Below are 13897 nucleotides of genomic sequence, written 5' to 3' on the forward strand. Positions count from 1 at the left end.
ACAAGGTTCTACATTGACCTATGGATTTTTGATGGACACTTTTCATACATAGAGATTTGGCTCCTTTATATAGTCTCCATGCATTGACCCATAGTTTAGTTTGGCCGTATCTTGCTCGTTGTCTTGCCCGCTGTTTCGTTATCGTTAACTAGTCATATAAGCGGACGAGACGAGACGATTTCTTCATGAAATTATCACAATTAATTTAATTTTAGAACATTCCGATGTTTACCGTGTAATTATTTTCACTATTTTACTATTAACATGATTTGAATTTATGTACTTAAGTAAATTATTGTTATACATACATATGTATATGAATTAGGGTCCACGTTCTTTATAGGGCTTATTTATAGTGTTGTCAAATATAACTCCGTACATAGACGATTTTTTTATTTTATACCCTTTTTATCACCTGTTAAGGCCGATCGGTTTGCCGCTATCACTGTCACATTTCACAAGAAAGAACGGGAAAGATCATGCGCGCCAAGTGTCAATTTTGATCGAATTCTGTCGATTTTTATTTATTTTAAAAACTTTACCTTACAATATCGAAATTCGAAAGCTATGAAATTACTATTTAAGTTAAGATTGTTTTTTCTTCTTTTTTTATATAGTATCACATAATAAATTTACTGAGTAAAGTTTGATTATTAAAAGTCCGAGTTAGAGGTTACTTTGGGAATTATTGTATCGAGCGATGTGTCATAATTCGTGTATCGGAAGCTATGTTATTAAAGATAATATAGTCAAGAACTACATATATTTTTTCCACGTCTACGAATATCAACGCCTCTTAGAAAAACATGATCATATAAGATTTTTCGCCTTCTGGCTCAGGGAACCGCCTTAAAACTAGTATAGATCTGTCATGAAACAAAATTAAAGAGCCGTAAATAATTCTATTATTTAATTAAATATTCGATTCTGTAAGTACATCACATATGAAAGGTAATTTTTACCACAGTCACTAGAATTAGAAATCTCGAATAACTCTCAACATTATCTGTCACAAAATTTTATTTACAATCTAGGTATATTTAGTTGTCAATATTTTTTATAAAATGAAAAAATAAGTTATAATTTGTATAAAATATTATTCTTTAATTCAGATCAAAAACAAATTCATAAATTATATTTTAGACAGCATAGAACACATTCATGTGTCAAAAATAAACAAATCATAAACATGGTAAAAACGTAAAAACAAAGTAACAGCAGATATTGTGCACCTTGGAAATTGTACAGTCCTTATAAAAAATATAAAAGTAAAAAGCAGATCTTGGTCTTAAAATAAAATAATTCAATGTGATTTAGTAAAAATTGTTAAAACTATAGAGTAGCAGAAATAATCTTAATTGAGTAGGTTAGACAAAAATTATTTAATTTTGAGTAGTTATCATAAATTTTTAGTGGATATTATCATAAATTATTATATGAACCTTGAAATTGTAATACTATTCGTTACATTTTTGACAGTCCTTAGATTTCTTTGCATTAAAACATGAAATGTGTCGTTTTCAAGCAACAGATACCACATTGTCGCTTGCCATAAGGACGCGCTGATACGTTATTCGTATAAAGATACAAGCAAATTTCGGTCTTATGGTAAGCGACAATGTGGTACCTTTTACTTGAAAACGTCACAAATAGCAATATGACCCTTAAAGACAGTAAGACTAATGAGCACAGTCATTTTTCCAGACCAACTTCAATCATCAATCCCTTGCTAGTCATCAGTCAAGTAAAAATAATAGAATAACCAAAAAAAAATGCTAAGAGGCCATTAGATTTAGGTACTTACAAAAAAGTTAACATAGAAAAAGAAATCAATTCATGCACCATTTAGTACTCATTATTGGAAATTAATCGAGAAGGAATGTTAGAGTCAGTCAACAAGTTGAAATTATGATAACAAATGCATTTTTACAAAATAAACGCTCAGACAAAACAGTCTACACATTTATGACTAATGTGCACATGTGTTGTGTCTAACCGTGATTTAAGGCCTAGAGTGGCGCAAGTGAATAGGCTGATTTGTCTGAGTTGTGATTCTCTTATACTCTATCTATATTCTTGTTTTTGAAGAGTTGTCCTTAACTTCAAAGAGTTTCCTTAAAAAGTAAACTTGTAATGTCCCTGTCGCTGTGATGGCCAGGATCTGGATAAATGACCACCTGAAAAAAAATCTTAACGTTAAACTTTTACCCCCCTATTCATAATACTTTACAGCAGGGGTCGGAAACCGGTATTTGCTCCATACAAAAATAACGTTATTATTACGTTCTTTTTCGTTCTTTTGTTTATAATTTCATTTTTAATGGGACATTTTAATAATGCAAAATTGTTTTCTAAATACGTGATTCAGTCCTACGTAATGAGCATAAAATAATTCAAAATACTGGCCTATTTCAGGGTTTTTTAAAAAAACCGGTTCCGAGCCCTGCTTTACAGGCCTGCGGTGGCAGCATGGTTCCATTTTTATCGCCTGTCACTTTCACACTTACATACTTATTAGAACGTGACAGGAATGGCGACAGGTGATAAAAATGCGACCGTACTATGGCCGCTGATTTAGTTAAATTATGTTTTATCCCTTTCTTACAAATACATAAGTCAAAATGACAGATAAAGACAAACGATTCATAGCTAATGCAGGCCAGTAACCCGTTTATGAATAACGCCAATAGTGTCTGGGTTAATAACCCCACATTTGCATTACCTACTCACGATTTAGTACCTTGTATCAGCTGTATATGGTACAAAATCGCGCACACGGAGTATTTTATAACATCTTAGGTGAAATGGTAAACAAATTAATATTTATTGGAGCTGAGCTGCCAACCGGTTTTTGACCATAGCCTTTCATGACCAAAAAGTATAAATACATGCTGTTTTTATATATGACCTAAGTGCGATATGTGCCATCAGTTTGCATTAACATTAACATTTTTATCCTGAACAACAAATTATTTTCATATTTCTCATTTCTATCCATTTCAGGCTGAAAAGGCAGCATGTAATAAGCAATTTTTAGCCAAAGCCAAGACGTGAATCCGCATATAAAAAAAAAATACTGAATTAAACTTTCACGATTTTTACTCATTATTATTCACAACGACGGGACCTAATCGCGTTAAATAAGTTTTAAAACTTACTATAAATAAAAAATATCGAACAATTTATTAATTAGCACTAATCTTATTTTTTTTTTCATATCCTAGACTAAGTATTGCAAATAAGTTTATATTCATATTTACCCAGAAATAAAAGGCTTTTTTTTTTAAGGAAAATATAAGAGATAATTTTAATTTTACGAGGAAATCATTTGAAAAAAAAAAGTAATGGTGGCGCACAAGAGGTTAGACTTACCTGAGCACATACGTGTTGTTGTCCTGTAACAAGTTGTAGTCGCGGGACTCGCGCGCGCGCGAGTGGTACTGGTACTGTAGGATGTCGTTTATGTTGCGCTCTACCAGCTGGATGGACGACTGGAAACAATATTGTAATAAGGGTGAGTTCTACAAAATAATATGACCATCGCGGTCCGTTTCTACTTGAGTTTATTAAATAAATAAATAAATTATATAATTTGGCGGTCTGGATCTGGACCGTGGTCCGCCATTTGGTGACCCCTGGCATGCCTATGATAAGTACAAAATAAATTGTTGTGATTTTGGCACACGTGTGTTTTTAAAATACGCAAGACCAACATGAAGCCTTTGTAAGTATTACAAGAACTGCAATGCACTGCACATTAAAAATAGTTGTGTTCAGATATTGAAATAAAAAGCCCCGAAAGAAATACTTTTAAAAGATGCTTAAAAAACTTTTTAATAGACAGTCTTCCATAACATAAAAGAATATTATAACTCTGTAAACCTTAGTTATAGTATATCAAAATTTAGTTTATGATAAAATAAATTCTATGACCGAAAAGGGTAAAACTGTTGACACTCATCAAAAAATGTACCTAGTTATACTTCTTGTACCTACAGTTTACACAATAAATATTTCTGATTTCTTAAGCACCACATGATGCCATGGGGTGGCAACTGTACTCTGCTTTCAATGAAGTCAATAGCCGGGTCCACACATAGCGAGCATACGCGCGAGGCAATTTCCTCGCGCACAAAACGGACAGTGTAGACGTGCCTCGGCCGCGGCGCGCGTCTCGTATCGACATTTTAGACGTGCCTCGCGCGCGCCGTCTCGGCACGTCTACACTGGCCGTTTTGTACGCGAGGAAATTGCCTCGCGCGTATGCTCGCTATGTGTGGACCCGGCTAATTGCAGTTTTATGAATGAAACTCACAGTAAAGTTCTTAATATTCATGTCCAGCTCCTCGACCTCCTTGGCGTACTTCTCCCACATATCGTAACGGATCACTGACAGGTACAGGTTTACCAGCTTGCCAGCGAACCGCGAGAACTGGTTGTCGATACACACGGCGTAGTAGCCCCCCGACGACGATTGGTCCGCGTACTCCGCGCTCTGCCGCCACTCGTACGGGTGCACGATCTGCCCGTTAGGGTGCCGCACCGCGAACCCGCACATGCCATCACCTCCTTTCAACACCTTAGAACAAATTAGAAAGTGCATTAATAAACTGCTCTGTTACAACATAAATCTTAACAAGATTACCGCCACGCTTGTCAATTAAACCGGAAAGCTATGCGATAACAGACCATATGCCTCAAAGCGACAATAATTGCTAATTACCTGATAGCTGGCGTAAAATGTGGCTCCCGGCTGCACGTATTGAAAGTAACAGTCTTCTTTGCCCGCGTCGACGTGAACTTTGTAGTCCATGGTCACCGCGGGCAGGTTCTCGTACCATGGTGCCGGTGATGAAGTATTTACATCCCCAACGAGTGATAAAATCGTAAATATTAGTGTTATCACGATAAACATATGCCACGTTCGTCGAGCCATTTTTCGACTGACTGAATAAAACTAAAACTGTCAAGTAAACTGCTGTTTACGACGTCAGTGAAAGGGAAAAAAAGCAAAAACACTAACAGATACATAACAGATACTTTAATAACTAGCAATTTAAATGTAGTCTCAAATAGCTTCATTGACGTATTTAAAGCGTTTTTTTTTTAGTTTTTAAAAAAAAGTTGACTAACATTTTAAAAATCTAGTTGATCGGAATTCGGATTAATAATGTCTCATATCCGTCAAAACTATAATCAGCTGGAAAACTAACCTGTTGAAGTAAATACTTCATTGCTTATTTCGTGAAATAAAACATTCATAATAACAAGTTTTCTATCTGTATTTGAGTATGAAAGCCAGATACCTAACATTCTTTTCATATATTGGGTCGACTTTCAGGTTTGTAGCCTAAATAATCCGCTCAGTTCTTAGCGAGGCATTGTTGTTCTCGATACTCCATGTGCAACTACTTCCTACACGCAGGTCCTCGGAGAAGCTTTGGTTTAAAGATGGGAAGAACCATACAGACACGGAAAGCGTACAGGGCCGGCTGGAACTAGCTCTGCTGGGACTGCGTTCTTTGAACTACCCTAACATTGTTTTGTCTAGCCGGTAAGTTACTGCTAATTGCTAATAATATTATATTTCTGAGCATAAAACACATCTCTCTCTCTCTCTCTCTCTCTCTCTCTCTCTCTCTCTCTCTCTCTCTCTCTCTCTCTCTCTCTCTCTCTCTCTCTCTCTCTAGCCTTTTCCTACCCTTTGGGTGTAGGTCTCCTTCATTTTGCGTCATTCGTCAGGGTTCTGTGCGACTTGGAGCCACTGCTTCCCCGCAGTCTTCTTGATGTCGTCATCACAACGCATCTGGGGTCTACTTTGAGGACGCAGAAACTAAACACATCTAAGGAAACTTATCATTTACAGAACAGATGGTGGGGTGCATGCCTTAAATTCAAGTGCCCACTTCGACCTGGACCGCTATGGCAGCAAGATCTACGAACCACATCAGATTACATTTAAACTGAACAAGCACTTCTTGAAAACTGAGACACCTATCTACGTCAAAGACTGTTTGAGAGTGTCGGACAACTTCCATGCCAGGTTTAATGCGCTGTCTAGGACATATTTGTACAGGTATGGTGTGATTTTTAATAGTGAGATTCAATTTGGATTGGATTTGGAAAAAGAGTACATATTTCTTATTTATCTGCACTAAAAAAGAAATGAAAATTTGGCATTTTGATAGTTTGTGATGTTGTTTGTTTGTAAGATAAGCATAAGTACTTTCAATCATTATGGAAGGGGTTTAACCACCCTCAAGGTAGAAATGTCACTCATGAGGGCAGTTGCTAATATGGTAATAGAATTAATATATAAAACAACTATAGTTGTAAAAACTGTAATAGATGTCATATATTAAAAAAAAAAGTGACGAAGCCCTCCAGTGGTGAAGGCCGGATTCGAACGGAGGCTAGGCGTCTTTGACCAGCTCTAAGGGCAAGCAGTGCGTGGTTTTTCTTAACTATATGACATCTATTACAGTTATTAATTTATATACAGGGTGGGCACAGGGATTCCGACAGACTTTAACCGTGGATTCCTGGCAGTGTTACGAAAGAAAAATGTTATATCAACATGGGTCCAAAATTGCCTAATTAATTTACTTAATTTCTGGAACAAAATAAATCAATTAACGATAGTACTAACTTGTGAACGTATCTTTAGTTTGAAAGAGTGAAAAAGACAACATGCGACACCAATATGACACTTGTCTAGTTTATAGCAGGTGACAGGTAAGTTTACTATTTTTAACACTTCTGCTTTGCATGTGTGATTGTTTGTGTCTTGGTATGTATGATTACGTCACATAAGGGCGTGTTAGCCTTGAGTTTTTTTAACTTCGAAATTACTTAAATAATTGAATATCTCGTAAATTAGGCTTTCTATGGCATTGTTATATTACTTTTTTTTTATCCAAATAGGCACTAGAATTCATGGTTAAAGTGTGTCGGAATCCCTGTGCCCACCCTGTATAGTAGTGTGGTGTGATTTATAATTTGATTTGTTCCCAAACTTGTACAACTATAGTTGTGTTGTGTTTACTATAGTAAATTATGTTCGTTTCAGGTTAGCAGTGTTGAAGCAAGAAATTGAGTTACCAGAATTTTCGAGCATAGCGCAACATATACCTATAGAGGAGTGGAGAAGGTGCCATTTTGTAAGGTATGCTTTCACCATAGATGAAACTTAAATACCTAATATGGGGAAATGCTGTCAGTAGGATGTACTCCTCCTAATACAAAATCAGTCCCGGAACTGGGATTCCTGGTTTTCGCAATACAAATTCAGTAAGGGCTCAATTGAGGTGCACTTTGGGCTTAACCGTAATTTTTTAAACAAATCCATTTAATTCTTTGTGCATCATTCATTGGCAGTCCCAACCACACGCACTAGCCCTAAGACTTTTGAACTCGCTTCGGTCATGGGCACCAGAAAGTGATATTTTTGCAACTTCTAGGGCGAATATATGTCGGACATGTCTGGCATACTGTGAAACTCTGGATGTCACTTGAAATTATTTTGTTGTCTGTCATTTCTTGTATATACCTTTTATCTTTTTCATTAATTTGTATAGCTCATTAGTTTTAATGTAACGCTGTACAAATTTTGTATGTAACAATAAATAAATAAATCATAGTTGGCTTCCGAAAGGATGATAATGGTTCTGAATGAAAGGCAAGAAACCTGTGATTTTCGATTGTTAAAATTTCCTGATTCAGTTATACATACATAAGTATATAAAAGCTTATATTTTTTTTATGAAGTTTATAATAACATAACCAAAAAGTTAATTTTAAACCAAGAGAATTCGGAAAGGACTTTTTGTTACATTTATTTGCCGTCTTGATTGTACATGATAAAAATGTAGTTCTGGCTTGGCCAATCCTCTCTTGATAAATAAATCTCTTTAAATAATAAGGCCAAACCAGACCGGATTCATTCAGATCTATACGCGTGCGTCCAGTCCGCAGCCTTATTCCACACCAAGTGCTATTCCATTTCAGAGCACCGGGGTTCGACATAGAGCGCTTCAAAGCGGGCTGCGAACACTTCGTCGGTCTTCACGATTTCACAACATTCAAGCGTTTCGACAAACTGAAGCAACACAAGCATAACCGACGCGAGATCAAACACATACTAGTGAGGCCTGGGACTCCGCTGATAACTAGTTATCCGAGGGACAGTGTGTGGGACTACTGGGATATTGAGTTCAAGGCTAGGGCTTTCGTGCATAATCAGGTGGGCAAATGTAACTAATATTTTTCTGTTTTGGCTTCTCTAATGTCAGTGCCGGATTAAGCCAGCGCGGGGCCTGTAGCAAATTATATGTGGCCCATGGATTGTTTTAATTTTGGTTTTTTACAGCCACAATGCATAGGTGCGCGGGGCCCGTGGCATTTGCTACTTTTGCCACGTGGCTAATCCGCCACTGTGTAATGTCTGTTAAAAAGAAAAACCGGTCAAGTGCGAGTCGGACTCGCGCACCGAGGGTTCCGTTTTTTTAGTATTTGTTATAGCGGCAACAGAAATACATCATCTGTGAAAATTTCGACCGCTCAGTACTGATGAATGACAGCGCCAGGGACAACTCTAGGTGTTATGGGTTACGCTGTCAAAGTAACCTTCACACTTTCAAGTAAGGTTTACATTAGCTCGCTTGCGCTCGGGACCGAGGCGTGTCAGTGACGTTTTCAGGGTTCCGTACCCAAAGGGTAAAAACGGGACCCTATTACTAAGAATCCGCTGTCCGTCTGTCTGTCACCAGGCTGTATCTCATGATCCGTGATAGCTAGACAGTTGAAATTTTCACAGATGATGTATTTCTGTTGCCGCTATAACAACAAATACTAAAAAGTACGGAACCCTCGGTGCGCGACTCGCACCTGGCCTGTTTTTGTTTATGACATAAAGCGATTGAATAAAAAGGTTAAGGCTAGGGCGTTGGTGCACTATCAACAATCATGCGGGCAAATAAATCTTTTTTTTTAACGTAATACCAAGATTTAAGGTATTGCAAGATATTGTAGCCGCACCTGAAGTAGATGGCGTTGTACGGCGCCGCTATGTTTTGTAGTAACCGGATTGTCAAATAGTAAGTATAAAATTTTTGCAGATCCGTCGGATGATGGGCACACTGATAAGCGTAGCAGTTGGCAAGCTACCCGCCGACGAGATAAAGGTGATGCTGCAAGTGCCGTCCAAACACTCCTGGTACAACTTCATACAGAACTGCCCGCCGCAAGGACTTTATCTCTGCAACGTCGAGTATAATCCGGAGGATCTAATCTATAAGGATAGTGGAGATAGTCAAGTGGAAGACGGTGATAGTAAGTAAGAATAAATGAAACAAAGAGAATAGTGATGACTCTAGTGATAAATCTTAAAGCGAATAGGACTCGAGCCATAAAGTCAAAGCATTAAACCTTTTGGAAGCCAACGTTCAACGCCAAAGAGCTGATCCATAGGGATATTCGAGATAGGTTGATAGTGATAGTGAGGTAGAATGAATTTCCTATATGAGATATAGTAACGAAGAATTACTGTTAGTAATGAAACTGTAGTTAGAAATCTTAAAGTCAATAAGAAATCAAACAATAAAAACTCAATTTAGGTAAAGGAAACTACCACCAGTTCGTAAAAAAAGAAAGAATCTGCCCTAAAAAGGTCCACAGAGGGTTCATTTTTCCACAGCCATTTACGTAACACTAAGAACTGGTGCAGTATTAGTTTCGAATTAGCTTATTTAATCTAAAAATCTGAGCTGGAGCCAGGATAACGGGCCCTCTGCAAGTCTCCACCGTAAGGGGTGCCTCAGGACATCAACACACACAAATCTAAGACAAAGGCAAAAATTAGCTTCCTAAACGAATTACAGAAACAAAAGAATAAATTGAAAGTTAGAGAAACCGTAGTCACAAATGCTGCTGGACAGAGGTACATAGAACGGAATGGTGAAAAAACCGAGATCTCCTCGACTTATGGCTTTGTGGTGGACAACAAACCTGACAATATACCCGTGTTAGTGACTGAGCATTTGTATATAGGGTCCCAGGACTGCGCTGTTGATGATATATTAAAACAATATGACGTTAAAAATGTGCTTAGTGTAGGAATAAATGCTGAAGTTAATGTTACACATAAGTTTGTGCTATGTTTAGATCTACCGGAGGCTGATGTTAAACAAATGTTAACGGAGTGTTTACCATTTGTCCACGGCTCGGTGTGTCGTGGTGAGAATGTTTTGGTACATTGCAACGCCGGCGTTTCTCGCACTTCAACTGTTGCGATTGCTTACCTCATGCAATACAAAGGGATGGAATTTGAAGACGCATATCGCTTGGTCAAGGAGAAGCGACCTGCCATACGACCCAATGATGGGTTCAAGAATCAATTAAAGGCTATGAAACCTGGACAAGTCATTTAGATTCTTGTCACAGATAAAAATGCTACATCACATATGGCGTCAACAGGTAGGCGCCACAGGACTATATTAATTTTTGGTGCTGTGGTCATGTCTTAAAAACTTTAACCACAAAGTGTATTATTTTGTACAATAAAATAACCATTTACAAACAGAACTATTTATTGACTATAAAATAAGTACAAGGCCCATTCAATATTTTAAAGCAACTGCTGCTCTAGAGAACAATTCTCAGTTCATTATTGGACATATTAACCTTTTGAACGTCAAGAACACGTAAAGTCGTCGTCACTAGTCGTGCCCACAGCGCCATGGACAACTATAGGTGTTATAGCGGACGCTGTCAAAGTAACCTTCACACTTTCAAGTAAGGTTTACATTAGCTCACTTGCGCCCGGAAGCTTGGCATTTGAGTGATGCTTGTGCTTATGATATAAAGCGTTCAAAAGGTTAAATACGACAAAGATTGTATTATTTCAATTTCATAAGACAAATAGCACCGAGTTTTGAAGCTAAACTTAAACTTAATCAACATGTATAAAACTCAAACTGTAAGTATAAATATATTTCTGTACACAGACGCTGCGAGCGAAAACAATATAGATTCTTATGTTAACTAAACAAAACTTTTGTACTGGTGATAGCTAGCGATTTCAGCATATTTCGAGTATGATAACTTATCATAAATCTATAATAGTTTGTAGTGGGCAAGTGTCTGCTTGTTAATGTTGTAATAGGCTAAGAAAAGTACCTTATGGCAACTGCATAAGGTGCCTATTGGTATGCAAAGTCGCATACAGGTTGTATTAAGAGCCCGTAGTCGATTTGAAAACGCGCGAAGATACGACTTTTACACAGTAACCGAACGCCGGCCGCTGCTTGAAATAACGCGACCGCCTAAACAATATTGATACTTTCGCAACATTATGCGTCACTTTATAACTTTAATTAGGTTAAAATAAAACTTTTGGTAAATTTGATATAATCGTTTATTACTCTTAACAATTTTCCTATGTATTCATATAATACATACAAATTATATAGTATGATGATAATGATTTGCACTAAGGCAATATCTTATATATATATATAATCATCTTACTCGCGTTATCCCAGCCTTTTTGCCACGGCTCATGGAAGTCTGCTGGGGTCCGCTTGGCAACTAATCCCAAGAATTGGCGTAGGCACTAGTTTTTACGAAAGCGACTGCCATCTGACTTTCCAACGTTCCAACCCAGAGGGGAAACTAGCCTTTTGTTGGAATTTGGTATACAGATAGTTTGAATCCCGGGGTAGGTCATAGAATACTTTTTATTCAAGAACTTACCCTTTAAGGGGGTGGAAATTTGTATGGGGAATCAATAAACGCTGAACCGATTAAGATGAAATGAGGTATGGACATAGTTTGAGTCCTGGGGAAGGACATAGGATAGGTTTTACCCCAGAAACGGGGGGGGGGGGGGGGGTAATGGAAATTTGTATGGGGTCCAATAAAACCGATTTGGATGGAATTTGATATTATGGAGATAGTCTTAATCGTTGGGAAGGGTGTATAATAATTTTTATTTCCAAAGTCATCCTCTTCTCTTCTCCATTCTTCTAACACTCGCTCAACGTGTTATTGGTTGTACGATGAATACTGCTCAAGACCTGGAACACCTGGAGTGCTTCTGGGTGCAAAGGGTCAAGGGTAACACTCGCTCAACGTGCCGCTGGTAGAGTTTGATGGCGATAACTCAAGACCTGGAACACCTGAAGTGCTGCTGGGTGCAAAGGGTCAGGGGTAACACTCGCTCAACATGCCTCTGGTAGTGTGTAGTGTACGATGGATACAGCTCAAGACCTGGAACACCTGGAATGCTTCTGGGTGCAAAGAGTCAGGGGTAACACTCGCTCAACGAGCTGCTGGTAGTGTATGATAGGAAAAGCTCCAGATCTGAAACACCTGGAGTGCTGCTGAGTGCAAAGGGTCAAGGGCAAAGGGTGGGTAACACTCGCTCAACGTGTTGTGGGTAGTGTATGACGGAGACAGCTCAAAACCTGGAACACCTGGAGTGCTGCTGGACGCATCGGATCAGGGGTAAAACTCTTTTAATCTGAAGTTGGTAGAGTATGTTGTAGGCAGGTTAAGTTCTTCAAGACCTGGAACACCTGGAGGGCTGCCAGATGAAGCAGGCACCTGACCATAGCTACCACACGTTTAACATGCAGTAGGTACTGGGGGTTTAAAGGGGGTGGAAGTTCTGATAACAATAAATGAACCTGAGTTCCACTAAGTACAGCCAGGGTTCATCATCAGCTCTATCTTGGGTACTGCTCTCCCAAGTGTTCATCAAGACGTGTCGGAGGACCAAAACAGCGTGTGCCTATGTTGCACGAAACCTGAGTTCCACTAGGTACAGCCAGGGTTCAGCATCAGCTCCATCTTGGGTACTGCTCTCCTAATTGCTCATCAAGACGTGTCGTAAGACCAAAACAGCGCGTGCCTATGTTGCACGAAACCTGAGTTCCACTAGGTACAGCCAGGGTTCAGCATCAGCTCCATCTTGGGTACTGCTCTCCTAATTGCTCATCAAGACGTGTCGGAAGACCAAAACAGCGTGTGCCTATGTTGCATCAAACCTGCGTTCCACTAGGTACAGCCAGGGTTCAGCATCAGCTCCATCTTGGGTACTGCTCTCCTAATTGCTCATCAAGACGTGTCGGAAGACCAAAACAGCGTGTGCCTATGTTGCACCAAACCTGCGTTCCACTAGGTACAGCCAGGGTTCAGCATCAGCTCCATCTTGGGTACTGCTCTCCTAATTGCTCATCAAGACGTGTCGAATAACCAAAACAGCGTGTGCCTATGTTGCACGAAACCTGATTTCCACTAGGTACAGCCAGGGTTCAGCATCAGCTCCATCTTGGGTACTGCTCTCCTAATTGCTCATCAAGACGTGTCGGAAGACCAAAACAGCGTGTGCCTATGTTGCACCAAACCTGCGTTCCATTAGGTACAGCCAGGGTTCAGCATCAGCTCTATCTTGGGTACTGCTCTCCCAAGTGCTCATCAAGACGTGTCGGAAGACGAAAACAGCGTGTGCCTATGTTGCACGAAACCTGATTTCCACTAGGTACAGCCAGGGTTCAGCATCAGCTCCATCTTGGGTACTGTTCTCCTAATTGCTCATCAAGACAGACCAAAACAGCGTGTGCCTATGTTGCACTAAACCTGCGTTCCACTAGGTACAGCCAGGGTTCAGCATCAGCCCAGCTCTATGTATACTAAAACCTTCTCCAGAATGTAACAAACACTTTTCTAAAAACCGCATCAAAATCGGTTCAGCCAAATGCGAGATAATCGCGAACAAACATACATACATACATATACATACAAACATACGGGACAAACTGAGAACCTCCTTTTTTTTGAAGGCGGTTAATAAACAAGTACTTACAACCCAAGGATTAAAGTTTCTGGTCGCAGTTTA

At 39.0% G+C, this 13897-nt stretch overlaps 3 protein-coding genes across 3 annotated transcripts; 2 read left to right on the top strand and 1 right to left on the bottom strand.

Annotated features, from left to right (window-relative positions):
• Positions 1-1081: 1081 nt before the first annotated feature.
• Positions 1082-4968, bottom strand: LOC134742206 (transmembrane emp24 domain-containing protein 5). Its single transcript, XM_063675210.1, has 4 exons — positions 4724-4968; positions 4316-4579; positions 3373-3491; positions 1082-2177 (listed from the first exon to the last, which is right to left on the bottom strand). The coding sequence occupies exons 1-4, from the start codon at positions 4934-4936 to the stop codon at positions 2069-2071; spliced, it is 705 nt and encodes a 234-aa protein (XP_063531280.1). The 5' UTR covers positions 4937-4968; the 3' UTR covers positions 1082-2068.
• Positions 4969-5182: 214 nt separating this feature from the next.
• Positions 5183-9434, top strand: LOC134742207 (tRNA pseudouridine synthase-like 1). The gene is made up of 6 exons (XM_063675211.1): positions 5183-5341; positions 5426-5554; positions 5867-6076; positions 7070-7165; positions 8008-8242; positions 9117-9434. Exons 1-6 carry the CDS (start codon positions 5292-5294, stop codon positions 9336-9338), a joined length of 942 nt encoding a protein of 313 aa, XP_063531281.1. The 5' UTR covers positions 5183-5291; the 3' UTR covers positions 9339-9434.
• Positions 9435-9519: 85 nt separating this feature from the next.
• Positions 9520-10488, top strand: LOC134742337 (dual specificity protein phosphatase 19). The gene is made up of 2 exons (XM_063675387.1): positions 9520-9529; positions 9808-10488. Exons 1-2 carry the CDS (start codon positions 9520-9522, stop codon positions 10425-10427), a joined length of 630 nt encoding a protein of 209 aa, XP_063531457.1. The 3' UTR covers positions 10428-10488.
• Positions 10489-13897: the final 3409 nt, after the last annotated feature.

Source organism: Cydia strobilella, chromosome 6 (genome assembly GCF_947568885.1).
Source record: "Cydia strobilella chromosome 6, ilCydStro3.1, whole genome shotgun sequence".
In the NCBI taxonomy this organism is placed as follows: domain Eukaryota; kingdom Metazoa; phylum Arthropoda; class Insecta; order Lepidoptera; family Tortricidae; genus Cydia; species Cydia strobilella.

Bases quoted from the DNA above. Each gene is read 5' to 3' on its own strand.
- LOC134742206 (XM_063675210.1), bottom strand. From the start codon at position 4,936: ATGGCTCGACGAACGTGGCATATGTTTATCGTGATAACACTAATATTT. The intron at 4,580-4,723 runs GTAATTAGCAAT...ATTTGTTCTAAG, and splicing joins CATTTTACGCCAGCTATCAG to GTGTTGAAAGGAGGTGATGG. The intron at 3,492-4,315 runs GTGAGTTTCATT...TATTGTTTCCAG, and splicing joins TGAATATTAAGAACTTTACT to TCGTCCATCCAGCTGGTAGA.
- LOC134742207 (XM_063675211.1), top strand. From the start codon at position 5,292: ATGAAAGCCAGATACCTAACATTCTTTTCATATATTGGGTCGACTTTC. The intron at 5,555-5,866 runs GTAAGTTACTGC...TATCATTTACAG, and splicing joins AACATTGTTTTGTCTAGCCG to AACAGATGGTGGGGTGCATG. The intron at 8,243-9,116 runs GTGGGCAAATGT...AAATTTTTGCAG, and splicing joins GGGCTTTCGTGCATAATCAG to ATCCGTCGGATGATGGGCAC.